The sequence below is a fragment of the Alnus glutinosa genome, chromosome 1 (assembly GCF_958979055.1).
Source record: "Alnus glutinosa chromosome 1, dhAlnGlut1.1, whole genome shotgun sequence".
NCBI lineage: Eukaryota > Viridiplantae > Streptophyta > Magnoliopsida > Fagales > Betulaceae > Alnus > Alnus glutinosa.
In genome coordinates, this window is record NC_084886.1 from 28415674 (window position 1) to 28432559 (window position 16886).

The 16886-nt window shown below is 36.3% G+C and overlaps 2 protein-coding genes across 2 annotated transcripts; both read right to left on the reverse strand.

The window, feature by feature from the left end:
* Positions 1–6952: 6952 nt before the first annotated feature.
* LOC133858739 (non-specific lipid transfer protein GPI-anchored 15) lies at positions 6953–8049 on the reverse strand. The gene is made up of 2 exons (XM_062294206.1): positions 7679–8049; positions 6953–7229 (listed from the first exon to the last, which is right to left on the reverse strand). The coding sequence occupies exons 1-2, from the start codon at positions 8022–8024 to the stop codon at positions 7213–7215; spliced, it is 363 nt and encodes a 120-aa protein (XP_062150190.1). The 5' UTR covers positions 8025–8049; the 3' UTR covers positions 6953–7212.
* A 5330-nt stretch (positions 8050–13379) lies between these two features.
* Positions 13380–16605, reverse strand: LOC133858741 (glutamate decarboxylase 4-like). The gene is made up of 7 exons (XM_062294207.1): positions 16358–16605; positions 16029–16233; positions 15134–15334; positions 14693–14907; positions 14327–14580; positions 14185–14237; positions 13380–14078 (listed from the first exon to the last, which is right to left on the reverse strand). The coding sequence occupies exons 1-7, from the start codon at positions 16441–16443 to the stop codon at positions 13560–13562; spliced, it is 1533 nt and encodes a 510-aa protein (XP_062150191.1). The 5' UTR covers positions 16444–16605; the 3' UTR covers positions 13380–13559.
* Between the last annotated feature and the right edge of the window lie 281 nt (positions 16606–16886).

Genomic DNA, 16886 nt, shown 5'->3' on the forward strand with positions numbered 1-16886 from the left:
AAATTTCAGCTTTTCCTTTTTATGTGTTCCTTCTCTTCTCGTATAGTCAGTCGGTCATGACTCATGACTCATGACTCATATGGTTGGTTACTACCACCAACCGTCTCCTTTGCCAACTTACTTTTTCTTTGCGACATTCGCTCATTGCGATTGTGGGGTCATCATCACATATTATATATATATATATATCAGTCTAACCAAATTTTTTGGGTGGATTTTCATGGGTGGAGGTGGGCCCACTGATCCCGCATGCTGGTGGGGCCCGAGTAGAAGAAAGGGGGGATTTTTTCAATCATCAATGGGTTTTGTTTGAATGCTCCAAATTTTTCTATGTACGTCTCAACCGCATTGTATTTCGTGTGGATTTTCAGATATACAATCAATCGGACGGCAAAGCAAGTTTGTTTGCTGAATGCTGATGTGCCTCATTCTTCCATCTCATTGTCTCGGTTTTTGTGCCAAACCTCAATAATCTAAACCGGCCGGGTCTGAGCGTGCAAGTTCAAAAAGTTTACACCTCAAGCCCAAGCAAAATGTAATTGAAAACCCGGCCCATGCTCAGCTGGGTTTACGCATTATTGTTAATTATCCAACCATGTTAACATAGCAGTCCTAACCAACCAAGTTTCAAGTTGACCCAACCCTTGAATCAGGGCTTGTTACAAAGATTCGTGGAAAGATTTGTCGTCCAATGGTGAAAGAGAAGTTCAAAAATGGAAAGATTCGTGGAAAAGTGTCAAGCTAGTACTCCGTCAAAAGGAAAGGTGCGTTGTCACCGCCCCCGGGTGGTTTTGAGATCCCGTATAATTGCTTCTTTTATGACTCATGTATTAGCCACAGCTCATATTCATTCAGTAATTTTACCCTTTCTTTATTCTTGGACCTCGTTTCTTAATATTGTGAATCTTTGATGCTATGTTTCAAGAACCGTTTCAATACGATCCAGATTGCTAGCACTTCCGTTTGTAGTTATGCAATTGTTTAAAAAAAAAAAAAAGAGTTCAAAAGTTGGTTGAAATTGACACGTTAGTATTGTAAAATAGTTGTGGGATATAAATATAACACCCCCAAGGTTCATTAATGAACTTGCAAAGTATCATCAAACCATTCCAAAGCTTAGTTAACAAGTAAGAAACCCGAAATGTTACATAGATCCCTTAGTCAAAAGTCTATGTAGCGGAAGATATATCTAATTAAACTAGAGCAAGATACTAAACATATCATAACATACTTTGCTCAAAAGGATAACATCAAGCACCTTGGTCATAGACCAATCATCAAATCTAGATCTCCAAAAAATATATATCAAGTTTAAAAGTTAGGACAAATCATCAAATACAAAGAGAGGTGACTTGGGTCCATCAAAAACAAATCTTCAAGGATGGCCAAACCTCCAAAACCCCATTTTCTTTTACATTTTATCTTATTTTGACCTTAATGGGTATTTATACATTTTTCATTTTTTGGGGGGTTACAACTGGTTATAATGATTATGACTTTCAATTGGACTGTGATTCTCGAAGCTCCACCTTGGTGTATGTGTTTACTTTGAGTGGTGGAGCCATTAGTTGGAGGAGTGTCAAATAATCTTGTATTCCTAACTCCACTATAGAGGCTGAGTAGGTTTTTGCTTGTGCAGTAGCAAATGAGGTTGTTTGGCATAAAAAATTCTTAATGGGTGTTGGTGTTGTGAGATTGAGGTAGTCTCCTATTAAGTTGTTTTGCAACAACAATGGAATGGTTATATAATCTAAAGAACCAAGAAATACATGAGTACAAATATCATCTCTTCAGAGAGATTGTTACACATGAGGATGTGGTTGCAGCAAAGATTGCATATGTAAAGTACCTGGCCGACCCCTTTACTATGATCTTGCCAAAAAAAGACTTTCAAGTCTCATTAAGAAAGGATTAGTCGCTAGATTCACGCGAAATTGGCTTTAAGGGCAAGTGAAAAATTGTTGGTGTTAATGCACTAAAATCGGATTTGTTTGGTCTAGATTTTGTTTAGGAAAAAGCACACATACCCAACTACTATCTCATTATCAATGTCCTCCCCAAATTATCAATTTGTGTCAATGTCGCCCCACCTAAAACTATTAAAAAATGTCAATGTCCCTCTAATGACAAAAATATCATTCATAAAATTATTAAAATTATATTAAAAAAATTAAAAATTAAAAAAGAAATGAAAAATAATTAAAAACTTGGTTTTTTATTCTTTTGTGTGTGTGTGTATATATTATAATTTCCATTTTTTATTTTTTTAGTCATTTTTTTTTAATTTTCAAATTTATAAGGACATTTTTGCCTTATTGAAAAAAATTTAGAGTCATTTTTGTCTTTTTATTAGTCTTGGGGGACAACAAAACCACATGAGTTTTTATTCTATAAACTACTATAAACTACATAACTTGAACTCATGACTACTTATAGCATTGACTCTCAATCTTGAGAGAAATGTGAGCTCAAGTGTGAAGTGCAGGTAGGACTGTGCAAAAACCGCACCCCCGCCCCGCCCAAGTCGGTTTCTAGTGTTTATATTGCGGGTACGTGTTGGATTTTGACCAACCCGTGTGGGGCAGGGCGGGGTGCGGATTGGGATTTTAGAAAACCCTGGGCCCCCGCTAGGCCCAACCTCGCCCCGCAGAAAACCAAAAAAAAAAAAAAAAAAAAAACCCTAGGTTCTAGACTCTTCTTCATTTTTCTTCACCTGTTCTAGCGCCGCAGCCTCCTTTTCATTTTCCTCTTCTCTTCAACCTCCTACCTCTCTCTTTAAGAGAATAATAGGGTTTAATAATATGGTATTAGTCGTATTTAGAATTAGTAATATTTATTTAGGTTTGTAATATTTATTTATTTATTGTTTCCGTAATTCGGTTTTGTAACCCTATAAATAGGGGTATTGAAGCATGAATAAAATATCAAGAAAAATTATAATTCAGCTCTCGTAGTTGATTAGGAGTTTTTTTAGGGTTTTCTCGAATAATCCTAACATTAGGAGGTCTAGGGTACCTCGAATACCCTACTATCACAAGCACCAACTAACCCAATTATCAACCGTTCATTCCTTTGTTACGGAGGTCCGTAACAACTTGCTCCCCTGTTCTTCACCTCGCACGACCATTGTTCCAGGCTCTTCTTCATTTGTTCCTTCTAATTTATTTATTTATTTATTTTCAATGAGTATGTGAGTTTTTGATTTGAGGTGATATAGGAAAATCAGTGATTAGAGACATGTGGTTTATTGCACCTTTTATCGTTTGTGCATTCAATTCTCGGAAATTGTAGCAAATTTCAAACCTATTTTTTGGTAACTCATCGACTACCCATTTTCCCGTTCCACGTTTCAAATCCACCGAAGCTGAAAGAGAGTTTGACGACTCGCAGTCGCACTGCATCAACGAGGTCGACAATAATCTGGTACATTTGTAATCTTCTTATATTTCTTTCTATATTTTTGTATTCAATCTGGGATTCTAGATAGATATTTTCGTCTCTTCGTCTTCTTCGCCCAAACTCGCCCCGCCCCGCATCAATCCACCTCGCACGGATGTAACTCATTTTTTTGCGGTTCACGAGTGGAATTTTCTGAACTTGCAGGGTTGCGGGGCGGGGGCAAAAATGACAAAAATCCGCCTCGCCCAGCCCCTTGCCCACCCCTAAGTGCAAGCCGCCTTGATAGATTTAGGAGTGAGACATTTCTTGATCAAAATTTCAGTGCATAAGGTGATCACATCATGCATAGGAACATTATTCTTCAAGATGAAATCTATAATCTATTTAACACAAATTAAAGAGATAAGAAATATCCCTTTTGAGATATATTTAATAAGAATTAATTATTCTGAGTCTTGGGTCTGAGCATTATAGTAAAGAATTACTAAAATAAATATACTCAATGAAATGTGATTCAAGAGTGTAAGAATAATATTAAAGAGATTAAGTCAAAGACTCAAGGAATTAATTAAGAGGAAGTGAAAATAAAGTGACTGTAAATTCGAATTGATTTTATTTCACTATGAATATTTCTTGGACGTTCAAATGTAATTATAAAAAGTCAATAGAGCTCTGTATAATTAAAAAAAAACAATATATATTGTAATTACAATATTTTAGTGGAATAAGTTGTAATTAATAGTAACTTGGGATAAGTCAAAAGATGACACGTGTCTTAGGATATTGGAGCTAGTTTGATTTTTCCCTTAGGTTATTTCTCAAGCTATATATTATTTCCATTTTGGTATAGGCCTAACAATACGGATGTACAAGCGGGACAGTTACTAACGGCTAACTGATAACCACTAATAATTGCCAATAACCTTTAACTGGATAATCGGATAACCGAGTACCGTACCCTATTTGCGGTTACCGATTATAGGGTTTTGAGAAACCGGTTATTAATCGAATAACCGGTAAACGGTTTTATATATATATATATATATATATATATATTGTAGATGAGCTTCAAACTCAACTTTAAATTCAAGGAATGAATCATCTCAAGTTTTTTAATAATGAAAGTTTGGTATTTTTTTGAATTGTCATCATACTTTAATTACAATACAATTGTCAATATATTTTATAATATTTGTTTAGAAATTCTTCAAGGTATCAACTTATAGTATAATTTGGTTGTGTTGTTACTGTCATCTACTGAGACATATCTAGTTACTAATATCTGAGTTTTCTATAGAACAATTAAGGTAGAAATCTGTTACTGAAAAGTTAAAATTCTGCAATTTTTGAAGGTCAATTAAGAACCACTGATTAAAAAGAATTTAATTGGATAGGATAGGGAAAGATACAGTTATCATCTGTTAGATTTTTTATTCATTTTTTAATGAAATGTGCCGCAAATCCTTCTACAGGTTTATTACATGGTGGATATGCATAACCAATAATGGCCAACTGCTAAACTTCTCTAGCCGCGGTAATCCAATTGCACGTATTTCTGGGCAGTTTTCTTACTGCTTTTCCTTAAGGATTTAAACTTCTACAGGTATATATATAATTGATTTCATAATTTGTTCTTGTAGGAGTACTGATTTAGCATCATGGTGTCCCGAAGATCCGTTGCCATTAACATCCAGTCATCCACTTTTGAATTTGTAACAGTTTTTATTTTTTACATTTAGACTCTTTTATTTATTTATTTATTTTATTTTATTTTAATGTTTTGAATTTGTAATGTTTTTTAATTCTTAATAGAGGAAACTGGTTTTAGATTGATTTTAGATTTGTAATGTTGTTTGTTTGTTTGATTTTCTTTGCAATCATTTTATTTAATCTATGGACTTGAATATTGTGAGCTCATTAAGATGAATGAATGGTAAATGGTAAATAAAATATGCATATCCAGTAATATTTACTATTTAGTATTGAATATTGAATGGTTGGATACTGGATTAAAAAAAAAAAAAAAAATTGAAAAAAAGTAAACAATGTATAAAAACCGGTTACCAATTAATAACCGGATAACCGATTGTGATGTTGTTATTAATTTAAATGAAAATAACTAGGTAATCCAGTTACGATTGCGGTTATGAATAAATATTCGCAGCCGCAACTGGTTGTACACCCCTACCTAGTACCTAGCACTATGATCGTGTCTCTTGTAGTGTGCAACCAACAGATAAGCTCTAAGACTTGTCTCAAAATTTTGGACTCTAGGAATTAAGCACATCTATTTATAGAAAGGTTGGTGTGGTAAGAGCCCAAACTGTTGGCAATTAAAGGGATAGCCATTGAGGAGAAGCCTTGTGGTGTTTCAAGAGAAATAAAATTAATTTTTGAATTTACTAACAAAAAAGGTATGCGATTTACTTCTTGTTCTTCAGTTATGTTTTTTTTTTTTTTTTGAAAATTATATTTCATGTTTAACTAGAAGTTGTGTTGTTATGGGTTTCTTTTGCTACATGCAATATTGCAATGCACATAAAGTTGCATACAGGTTTCCAACATGCATGGCTTAGGCCACATGTCGCTTAGTCATTTGTTAGGACACTATCTTGGTGTGGTGTTTGGTTAGTGTCTTTTAGTGGGGTAGTGGGATGTACTGTATTCTTGCCGGCAGGGGCGGAGCCAGCGCCCCAAGTTGGGGGGCCAAATTGAAAAAAAAAAGTTTTGGGGGGACCAAAATTAAAAAAAATAATAAAATTTGGGGCAAAATTTTAATTTTTTTTTTTTTTGGTCCCCCCACCCAAGCCCCAAGTGGCTCCGCCCCTACTTGCCGACCTCCTGCACTCGCTATTGGGCGTCAAACAAACAATGTCATGTATTTTTTAGCCGCATTATGGAGGCTACCTAATTCCTTGCCAATAATATGTCATACGTTGAGGTGACAGGAGGGGGGAATCCTCTACTACGCGCTCTTCCTTGCTTCTTAGTATGGGGGTGTGGGCCGAAGTGTTGTGCCCAAGTGGTTGGCCTTTCGGGCCCAAGTGTTCAGCTTGAATCGGCCTCTCCAGCCCAGCCAACACCCATACCTAACAATAGCAAAAGGAAGACCAATCCTATAAAATAAAGAGACCCATGTATTTGTTATATTGTGGTCTTATATTGCCCAATTGCATATTCCGGTCGGTCTCAAATGTAGTGAATTGTGAACCAAACTGAAAATTGGACGCGTTTGAGATTGCGATTTCGTAAAGAAAAAATGCGATTTTAAATCAAATCGTAAAAAATAATCTGTTTGAAAACCTTTTGAAATTACAAACTCAAACAGGTCCTTAATTGAAGTGATTTTGTATCTTATCCTTCCCCCATTAACAAGGAATAATATTACATATATAGTTCGTGGATGGCCCCTTTTTGCTTTTCTTTTTCTTTTTCTCAATCTTCTCTTGACTACTGTTACACCTCTTTATTAACGCGCTTTTCTGGTTAATTTTATTATCACATAAGTTCGAAACAAGTAAAAAATGAACTGAAAGAAAACAAGTCGATAAGCTAAATATAAACACATCGATCTGGCATTACATTGTTCAACAACATATATATTATAAAAGTTTTTTTTTCAACGACATATTATAATTATTAATTAATTAATGCCATAATATGGGTCAATTATCTAACAGGACATGACCCAATAGGGCAACTCTTATTTACTAGCTACATGCACCTTATCCTCCTACACATAACATTAGATTGATCATGTTTCTCTTCTCCCATGACGACGATGGGGCTTTCCATTCAGCTTTCCTTTCATTCTCAAGGGACGGTGTAACCTGCAAAGAGGAATAGGGAAACTTTATAATTAAAAAAAATAAAATAAAATAAAAGCTGAAAACTTTATAAAAAAAATCAAAGGACAAGCATATATATTTTATGTCAACCTAGCTTGTTCCATTCGACCTATATATATATATATATATGTCAGATCGATGCATTGACATTTCTTATTTTTATTTCGTGCGACAAAGCAAGCGTGCACGGCCGGTGCACTATCTAATTAGAAGCAAAAAAGTGCTACTATTAGTGTATTAATTAGCACTTTCACAATCTCTAGCTAGCTCCCTCATGTATGTGTGTATGTATATATATATATGTATGTAATAGAATCGGGGTTGGAGTAGTTGTACCCGTTGGCCGTCAAATATATATATATATATATATATATATATATATATATGAATTAAATTAAAAGTGATTATTTAGAAAAGAAATGGCTACTTACTTCCACACTTCTTTCCAGCTGATCGGTTACTGATGCTGCAGCGCTTTGGAATAGTAATAGCAATGGCGGGCTTGATCCCAGCCTGCTTTGCCAGAGGTGAGAGCAAGACAGCACAAAGGCATTTGGGTGACATCTTGATCATGGCACCAACTTTGGTGCAACATGTTGGTGGAACCTTAGCCCTAGCATTCCCAGCTGCACTCAAGCAAGGGCTCAAGCTTGCAGCCGCCGACTTAATGGGTGTCTTCCCACACTCTCCGGCTGCATCAACAACAAAGGCCGCCGCCCAAGCAAGCATGAACGCCAACACGGCCACAAGGCATGCTTTGGTACTGTTGGAGGCCATCGATACGATATATCCTTCAAATTAATTAATTAATTGAGATACACTAGCTAGGACGAAACTATATATATATATAACAATCTTTTGAACTAGTTAGTGGGGTGGTTGTGCCTTACTATCTTCAACATGTTAATCATTTAAATTATTTGGATAAAATTATCCCACTCAAATTCCTACCATAAAAATGTGACACATATGATTTTGGTTCCCCAATTAATTAAGTAGAGTGCGCATGTTCTTAGATACTCTTCGCGCGGTAGGTGGGATCCATGAAAACAAGTGTGAACATTCAAGCTGCTAGTTGCAGTACTGTCAGTTCTAGAAATCTCTTAATACAATTTATTTTTATTATTATTCTTTGATGGGAGGAATTAATAATTAAGAAAAAGGTTTAATTGAAAGACCCTCACCTAGTCTATAATTAATAGAGAACTGATCGATCTTGTTCATTCCCTCAATAAAGTATTAATCAGTGGGTATATATTAGAAGACACTTAGCGCTCGATCTACTAATTAAACATTTCCTTAGAATTTTTGTTGCTGAAGTTTTTTGACTTCAACAAATATGGTTGGAATTGAAGTAATTTTAAATATATATATATATATATATATATATATATTTTTCGGCCCGGTATTCTAGCATATTATTATTTTATGTGATATCAGAGTTACGAACCTAGCCTTGGGCTATTTAATTTGCTCAGAATTAATTTTTGTCGTTGATGCGAGAAACACTTTGCATGAGCCATCGTATCTCATCAATTCATGTCTTTTGGTTGGATACTGTACAGTAGTACTAATAGCAATATTAAAAACAAAAATCATATGTTTTTTTAATCATGGATTGTCGGTTTTTGCCGTGTTCATGCGCTCATAAACTTGGTTGAATGCGTAATAATAACAATAATAATCATTTTTTTTTAAAAAAAAAAAGAGCTTTATACTTTAGTTTATTTTGGGTGGTTTGAATTGAACCAGATCATGGGGTTGATCACTATAGGCCAAGGCCTTGACCACTGAGCCATCCATCTTTGTTTTTTTTACTAGTTATTTTATTCATTATTTAAATATTGACCTGAATCATGTGATATGATTTATGTTCATACTTTTGGTTTTTAATTTCACAAACATATATAGACGCTTATTTTATTATTTATATTAAAGATTGAAGTTTAATGATGCCATTGGCCCATTATATAGCAGCGAATATTGACTGAGGAGTACTAGCTAGCCCCAACATATTTGTTGGTACAGTTTTTGATATATGTTGTGAACTACACGTCCTTCGATGGTCTTTCCGTTCCTTGAATTCACGATCATTGCAAAAAACCAACACCATTATGATAACGCACTGGGGTCGCTAGTAGATCTCACTCCGATGCTTACGTAAGTTTACGAGGGAGAAGTATATAAGAATACAATAATTTTTGTGTTCTTTTTTTTTTTTTTTTTTTTTATACCTGGTATAGGGGCGTGCCTATTTATATGCTAGGAGGTTGAGGTAAGAGGAGCCTACATTAGGGCTTCATGCTTTTCTCTTGACTAAGAACGCCCCCAAACTTAGGCTTGGACTCGCACTACAAAAAGATCAGGATTTCTGGACGGTTTCATTGGAAAAAACGGTCTAGACGGTTTTTTCTGGACGATTTCAAACTGTCCAGGAAAATGGGTCGCTAATTTGGGTTACAGACGGTTTGGGCAAAACCATCCGCAATTCCAGACGGTTTTACTCAAAAACCGTCCAGAATCTTTTTTCTTTTTCTTTTTTTCTTTTTCTTTTTTTTTTTCTTTCAATTATAATAATAATAATAATTATTTTTTAATAATAATAATGTCTCTTGGTTCAAAGATCAATCCCGCATCAAAATTTTTCTCTTTTTCCTCGCACTCGTGAACCTCTTTTTGCATCAAATTTTCTCTCATTTTCCATCAAATTTCTCTCCTTTTCCAGTCTTGCGCTCCTTTTCCCATTGGTACTCGGCGAGAATGAGAGTACTCCTGAAGAAATCGTAAAAAATAAAAAATAAAAAATCCTATGTTTTTAGTTGTTTCACTTGAAATGATGCAACACAACCTAAGATATATATCACAATCTGATCATGCAAATGTATTTTATCAGCAACCAAACAAAGCAGAGAAATATGAGAAGCTGGACATCAAATAATCTAAATAAAAAATCAATCTTTGCAGTAAATAAACCAAAAGCACCGAAGCTCATTCTCGAAGTTGAAAATCCAAGAAAAACTTCCAAAACACCCAAAAATTCACAAACTTCGCCTAATTTCCCAATTTTTACAAATCAGATTAACACAAAATCTCAAACCCACATACAAATAAACAAGAGCCCAGATCTGGCTGACTGTGTCCCAGATCTTGGCCGAGGGTACCGTTCTTGGTCGGCTGTGTCCCAGATCTGTGCCTTGACGCTCTTGTGCTGGAAATGACGCCGGATATCGGTGGTGGACAGACCGAGGGGTAGTACGTTGCTGAGGGGAAAAAAGAGAGGGTGAGAGAGAGACTCGAGATCAGAGACTCGAGTATGCTACAACCTTACTAGCAGTTGCCTCATGGTGGTCGACCTGGGTCGCTGAACCGACGGGAGAGAGGGAGAGAGAGAGAGAGAGAGAGAGGCGTTGGGGGGAGGAGGCTGAGTGTATGGGGAGGGTCGGAGGGACATTAGGGATTTAGCAGGGAAAGTAAAGGACGGGCAGGAGATTAAGAACGAAAAATTCATAAAAATAAATCCAGACGGTTTGAATCAAACCGTCTGGAAAAAATTGAAAAAAATTTAAATTTCTATTTTTGGACGGTTTTTAATCAAACTGTCTGGATTTTTCCAGACTATTTTAACCAAACCGTCTGTATTTTCCAGACGGATTGATTAAAAACCGTCTAGAAATATAAATTTAAAGACGGTTTAGTTAAAACCGTCTGTATTTTTTCAGACGATTTGATTTAAACCGTCTTGATTTATTTTTTACAGACGGTTTTCAAAAAAAACGTTTATAAACTTTTAATTCTAGACGGTTCTAAAAACCGTTAAGAAATAGTCATTTTTTTTGTAGTGTCGGAATCATTCTTCTACTCAAATTGGGACTCTTTCCTTACTTATCTCAGAGTAAGATTCTAGGTAGATTATTTGGGATTGAATCTGGTCTTGGATTTCCGGGAACTAGGTGTAATCCCAAATTTCTCGGGATCACACACTGCCCAGCAAGAGTTTGTCCACTATGACCATGATTCCTTTTTCCTTCTTTTCCATCTCCCGGGCCATGCTGGAGCACTTTTTCTCCAAATCGACAACCTTTCTACCTAAATCCCCGGCATCTCCCCCTCAATTCCTCCGAAAATTAACCCCATCGTTGTTTATTCCCGGGGGGTCACCCTCTTGTGATCCTCCCCGTAAAAGTTGTCTTCATGATGGTCGTCTGCGCGATTGTTCTGCACGTCCTCCCTATGCTCCTTTTGGCTAATCTCAAAATGAGATTGCTTAGGGATGCGGAGCAGTAGCTCTGCATTTTGTCATGTCATGGCTACAATCAGGGCTTCCAATGCTGCCATCTGGTTCTGATCTCCACCACCCAAGGGGGGGCAAATAGTGGAGGAGGTGATGGATCATTTTGGCCTTCAGGGGGAAAATTGGGCTAAATGACTGGTTGCTGTCTTCTTGGCTGGGTGAATTGGCTGTTGAAGCATGTGGTTATTGCCATAATAGATATATTTTATTGAGAACAGAAAGATGTTCCTACAGACAGCGCCAAACTTTTGATACAGTTTTCAGTATGGTGTGAACTACACATTATTTGATGTTCTTCCCATCCCTTGAATTTGCGATCATTGTAAAAAACCAACACCGTTATGAGAACGCACTGGGGTTATTGATGGATCTCACTCTAATGCTTAAGTTTATGAGGGAGAAGTAAATAATAAGTACACAATAATATTTATTTTTTTTTTTTTTCATACCTGGTATAGGGGCTTATTTATAGGCTAGGAGGTTGAGGTAAGAGGAACCTACATTAGGGCTTCACACTCTTCTCTTGACCTTGGAACGCCCCCAGAGTTAGGCTTGGACTCGAAATCCTTATTCTACTCAAATTGGGACTCTTTCCTTACTTATCTCGGGGTAAGATTCTAGGTAGATTAGCTGGGATTGAATCTGGTCTTGAATTTTTGGGAACTATGTGTGATCTTGGATTTCTCTGGATCACAAGTTGCTGCCTCTAGTTAATCATGTCGATTCCCGAGGCAGTCTCTTCTCGGGGTTTTTAGGGGCCTAAACTCTGTAACTGTGGACTTGTGCCTTGCAGACTTAGAGCCTGTGATCCTGCAATTGTGGGTTTAGAGGCCCACAATCTACTGAATGGGCCGGGCCTAACGGGATTATTCCCAACAATCTTAAACCATAATGATAATCATATAAAAAAAAAATTATAAAACTCCAAAGAGGATTTTTGGCATCTATATGGTAATTAGATGTTATTGAATTCGTAAGTGTCATAATATTTTTAGATGTGGCCACAACATTCTAAATTTATAATGATTATCTCACAAAGATTATTTACATAAACCTCATAAAGATAATTTACATCTATGTTGTAATTAAATCACAAATTTAATGACTTGGCCCCATATTTCCATAAAGGGAAGTTATTATCTTTATAATTTAATTAGAATGAGATGGTAAATTAGGCATTAAAAATAATTTTTTTCCTAGGCCCACATGTATGAAAAATTTTATTTGTTAGTGTCTAAATTTACTAGTCTTATTAATAAAGTTATTTTATAAATTTATGCGTGATGTAACCTCTACTCACATGAAGGTTATTATTTACAATTAAATTGACGTTGGCTAATTTAAATATAGTTATTTTATAGCATTAAAGTATTTTATTTTTCCATAGTAATTGCAGCTGTTCATAATATTGCTTCAAAAGATGATTCTTTTCAGGTTCCAGTGCATGGTTAACGGTGATAATTTTTTTGATTGGGAAGAAAATGTGATTTTTAATTTGGGGATTGAGGTTAGGAAGTAGGAACTTGATTTGGCGCAGCAGGAGATTACTAAAAGTAAACTTGGATTTGGCTTAATTTTAGGGGACGATTTCAGATCCTCCATTGGATTGGGTCCAATTGGAATTTCCAAATCTTCTCCTTGTTTCTTATACGAATGAATATTGAATGGCTCTAGTACTTTGACCAAGATGTAAAGAATGCGTCCTGATTGCACCTGCCAATGGGGGTTTGGTCGGTGTTCTTGGTATTTCTTAAATTATTACTGAAGTTGTTTTTGTCAAAAAGAAAAAATTGGAAAAGGAAAATAGAAAAGGAAAAATTAATGGCAATCAGAAATTTTGAAAAAGAAAAAATCTTATATATCTTATAGCAGCAAATCTCAAAAATTAACTGTCAGTACTGTGTACGTACGTACGTTATCAAGTAGCCAAAAATGAATTGAAGCATTACAATAAATTAAAGAGAAATAAACTCAAAATTAATGATGTTGGTTTTTTGTAATAAGCTTAATTAGGAGGCTAGCTAGGTGGCCACGACTTTTTGGCGCTTGATTGCTTTCTGAGCAATGACATAATTCCTCCAGTATGTGGTGATTTCCCTTTGTGTCTCCAAGTCAGTAGTCTTTCTCTTTTCTTGATGAGCAGCAGTGTCAGCTGACACTTGTTTCTCTTGATCATCACGAGTAGTAGTCAGGCAGGGTTTTGGAGGGTGCTTGTGATCAAGTTCATGGAGTACATTTGTGATGTCATGAACAAGGCGCTCAGCCAATGTTCGTGAGAACTCCGCCCTAATCACAGCACGGAGCACCGTCACATGCTCCGCATCTGGTGGCATGGGATACGCAGGCACAATCCAACCGTAGCGCCGCAACATTTCAGACAGCTCAAACTCATCAGGCCCGCCCTCCTTCTTCTTGAGAGAAAAGGCTACCACTGGTACCCCATTATCCTTCGACAATATGTTAAACCGCCCGGTCTTCTCCAATCCTTCCTTGAGCGCCATAGCGTTTTCGTGACAGTTCTCCATGATATTACGATACCCCTGATATATTACATATATAATATATTATGTCAACTTAATTAATTACTTCTGATCCATGATTTAATTAGTATTTATAGTAATTGTAACTTTATAATTAATTAATTACCTCCTGGCCCATGCGGATTAGTTGATAATATTGAGCAATAATTTGGCTAGAACCTGCAAAACATTTACAAGCTGGTGTTATATATATATATATATATAGCTAAAAGTATATAGTTAATTAAGAAGCTGATTTGGTGACCGACCTTTGGAGAAGTTGAGGGTGAACGTGGACTGCTCAGCTCCAAGGTACTTGATGCGGAAGACAAGATCTTCAGGGAGGTCATCTTTGGTCCTCCAAATAACCCACCCAATTCCGGCATAAACAAGGCCATACTTATGCCCACTAACATTGATGCTCCTTACCAGCGGAAGGCGGAAATCCCATTCAAGCTCTGGATAAATGAAGGGTGCAATGAATCCGCCACTAGCCGCATCAACATGAATAGGAGTATCCCATCTGCAAATTAATTAATTAAATTATTAGATTTGGATCGATTGACTCCATCAAAATTTTGAACTAGCTAGCTAATCTAAAGAAGTATATGTGCATGCATGTGGTTCGTACGTACCCACTTTGCTTGTTCTTTTCTAGCAAGAGATCGTTTAAGAGCTTCACATCTTCGAATTCTCCATTATAGGTCGAGCCCAAGATAGCAGCTACACAAATAGTGTTCTCATCCACCATTTCCACCGCTTTGACAGGGTCCATTACATAGTACCCTTCTCTCACCTTCACTTCCTTCAGCTCCACCTCAAAGTATCTTGCAAATTTTTCCCAGCACACCTATATACATATATAAAAACAATGTATTATTTATATATATAGTCAATCATTATAAACTTAAATAACATCAATTACTGTTAAATTATTGTCATATATACAGACACGTGCAAACTAATGCCAGCCAAAAGATTAACTCCGGATAGTATATATAGATCATTAGTTTGAATCTCTCTTTTTAAGATAATAATAAAATAAAACCTTATTAAAAAAAAGCCTATATATATACCTGAACATTGGCACCAGTGACAATGTTGGGGTTGTCATAAGGTTTTCCTTGGGCCTTCCGCTTGTTCTGCCACTTCCTCTTGAATGCAAGGCCAGCAAGCATAATAGCCTCAGATGAGCCCACTGTTCCAACTCCAATTGCAGCCTCAGAGTCTCCAAGCGGAGCATTAAATAGATGTGCTATCATGTTCACGCACCGATTCTATATATACCAATAAATCACATACAAAATCATTATGATCGGGGAGCTTCAGCTAACTCTTCCAGTTTACTTCCAAATTTTAAAAATAACAACTACAAAATAAAAATAATAATAAAAAAAAAAAAGATAGACAAACTCATTTATATTCAACACCAAGAAAAGCATTTAATTTTGGAATATATATAACTCCAACCCATCAATGCTTAACACATGACTAATTATCAACAACCAATGCTTAAGATGCAATCGATCGATATATAATTGATGGACATGTAGGTGTAGATATTAAATATTGATGTGTGCTATACACCTTCCTCCTCCTGTCTTTTTCTCAATCACCATTAGATCTGAAGTGATGTAGAATTCATAAAGACTTCACAAATTTAATAGTAATTTTAAAAAAAATGAGAGGATAAAAGAAATTAATACAGGAGCAGGAGGAGGAGGATGGTGATTACACTCATAATCATTCCTCCTAAATCTATCACTTTTACAACAGCTAGGTTCTGACAATTTCGTTTAGCCAAGTACTGAAGAAAAGTTTTTGACATTTGGACCAAAATTTTGAGGTTTTTTGACTTCCGGTTAAAAAGACGACTCATTCTTCGGTCTTTTCTTTTACTTGTAATTAAGCCTTCTTTTGTTTAACTAGAGAGAGAGAGAGAGAGAGAGAGAGAGAGAGAGAGAGAGATACATGAAGGTCGGTGGTAACAGGGTACTCATCCATGTCTACGTAATTCTTGTTGATGGACTCCATGATTAGTTTGTCGCACTCGGGTTCCATCAAAGTGGTGACGAAGGAAGCCAGGTTCAGCTTTGGCCTGAAATCAAGCAGCAACTCATCGTGTATGACTTGATAAGCAGCCTCCTTTGGAATCGAGTTCTCCGGCATCTTATACCTGCAGCATGTACGTACGTATATCAACAAAACCTTTTTATAGTTACTTAATTATCAAAAACAACAAGAACAAGAACAAGAACAAGGGTGAATGGGTGATCATGATGATGGGATTGAACGTATACCTCGGGAGAGAATCCCGGACATAGCGAGAGGCCGAGGTTGAAAGCACCGAGAGGTCGGACTCGGAAGCTGGTTTTGAGAGCACCATGGTTGATATAATTGATGAACAAATTTAAACACAGTACGTATAGTAGGAGGAGGGTCCGAGGGACAATGTATCATGTATGCATATTTATATTCGACGAAAGTAGGGTTTTGGGTACCGTAATTGGTTGGAGGAGACGTAAAGACCGTTTATGGTAATACTGTCTACTCCCTGTTTCCTGTGTGTGAGATATATGCACTACCCCAAGGAAACATATATGTGTGCTTTAATTCTTGATTTTCTAGAATTCAATACAATCTCACAACGTTGACCATTAAACCACGTGGAACGAGCTAGACACATTCAAATCGCCCGGCCGCCCAATTTGACCACGTCATTTGCCCGGAACAATATATATAATAGCTAGCTATAGCTAGTTGGTTCCAAAGTCCGATGGAAAGTGGAACGCATCAAATAGACCCCCGAATTTCTCTTTGACTCCAAAC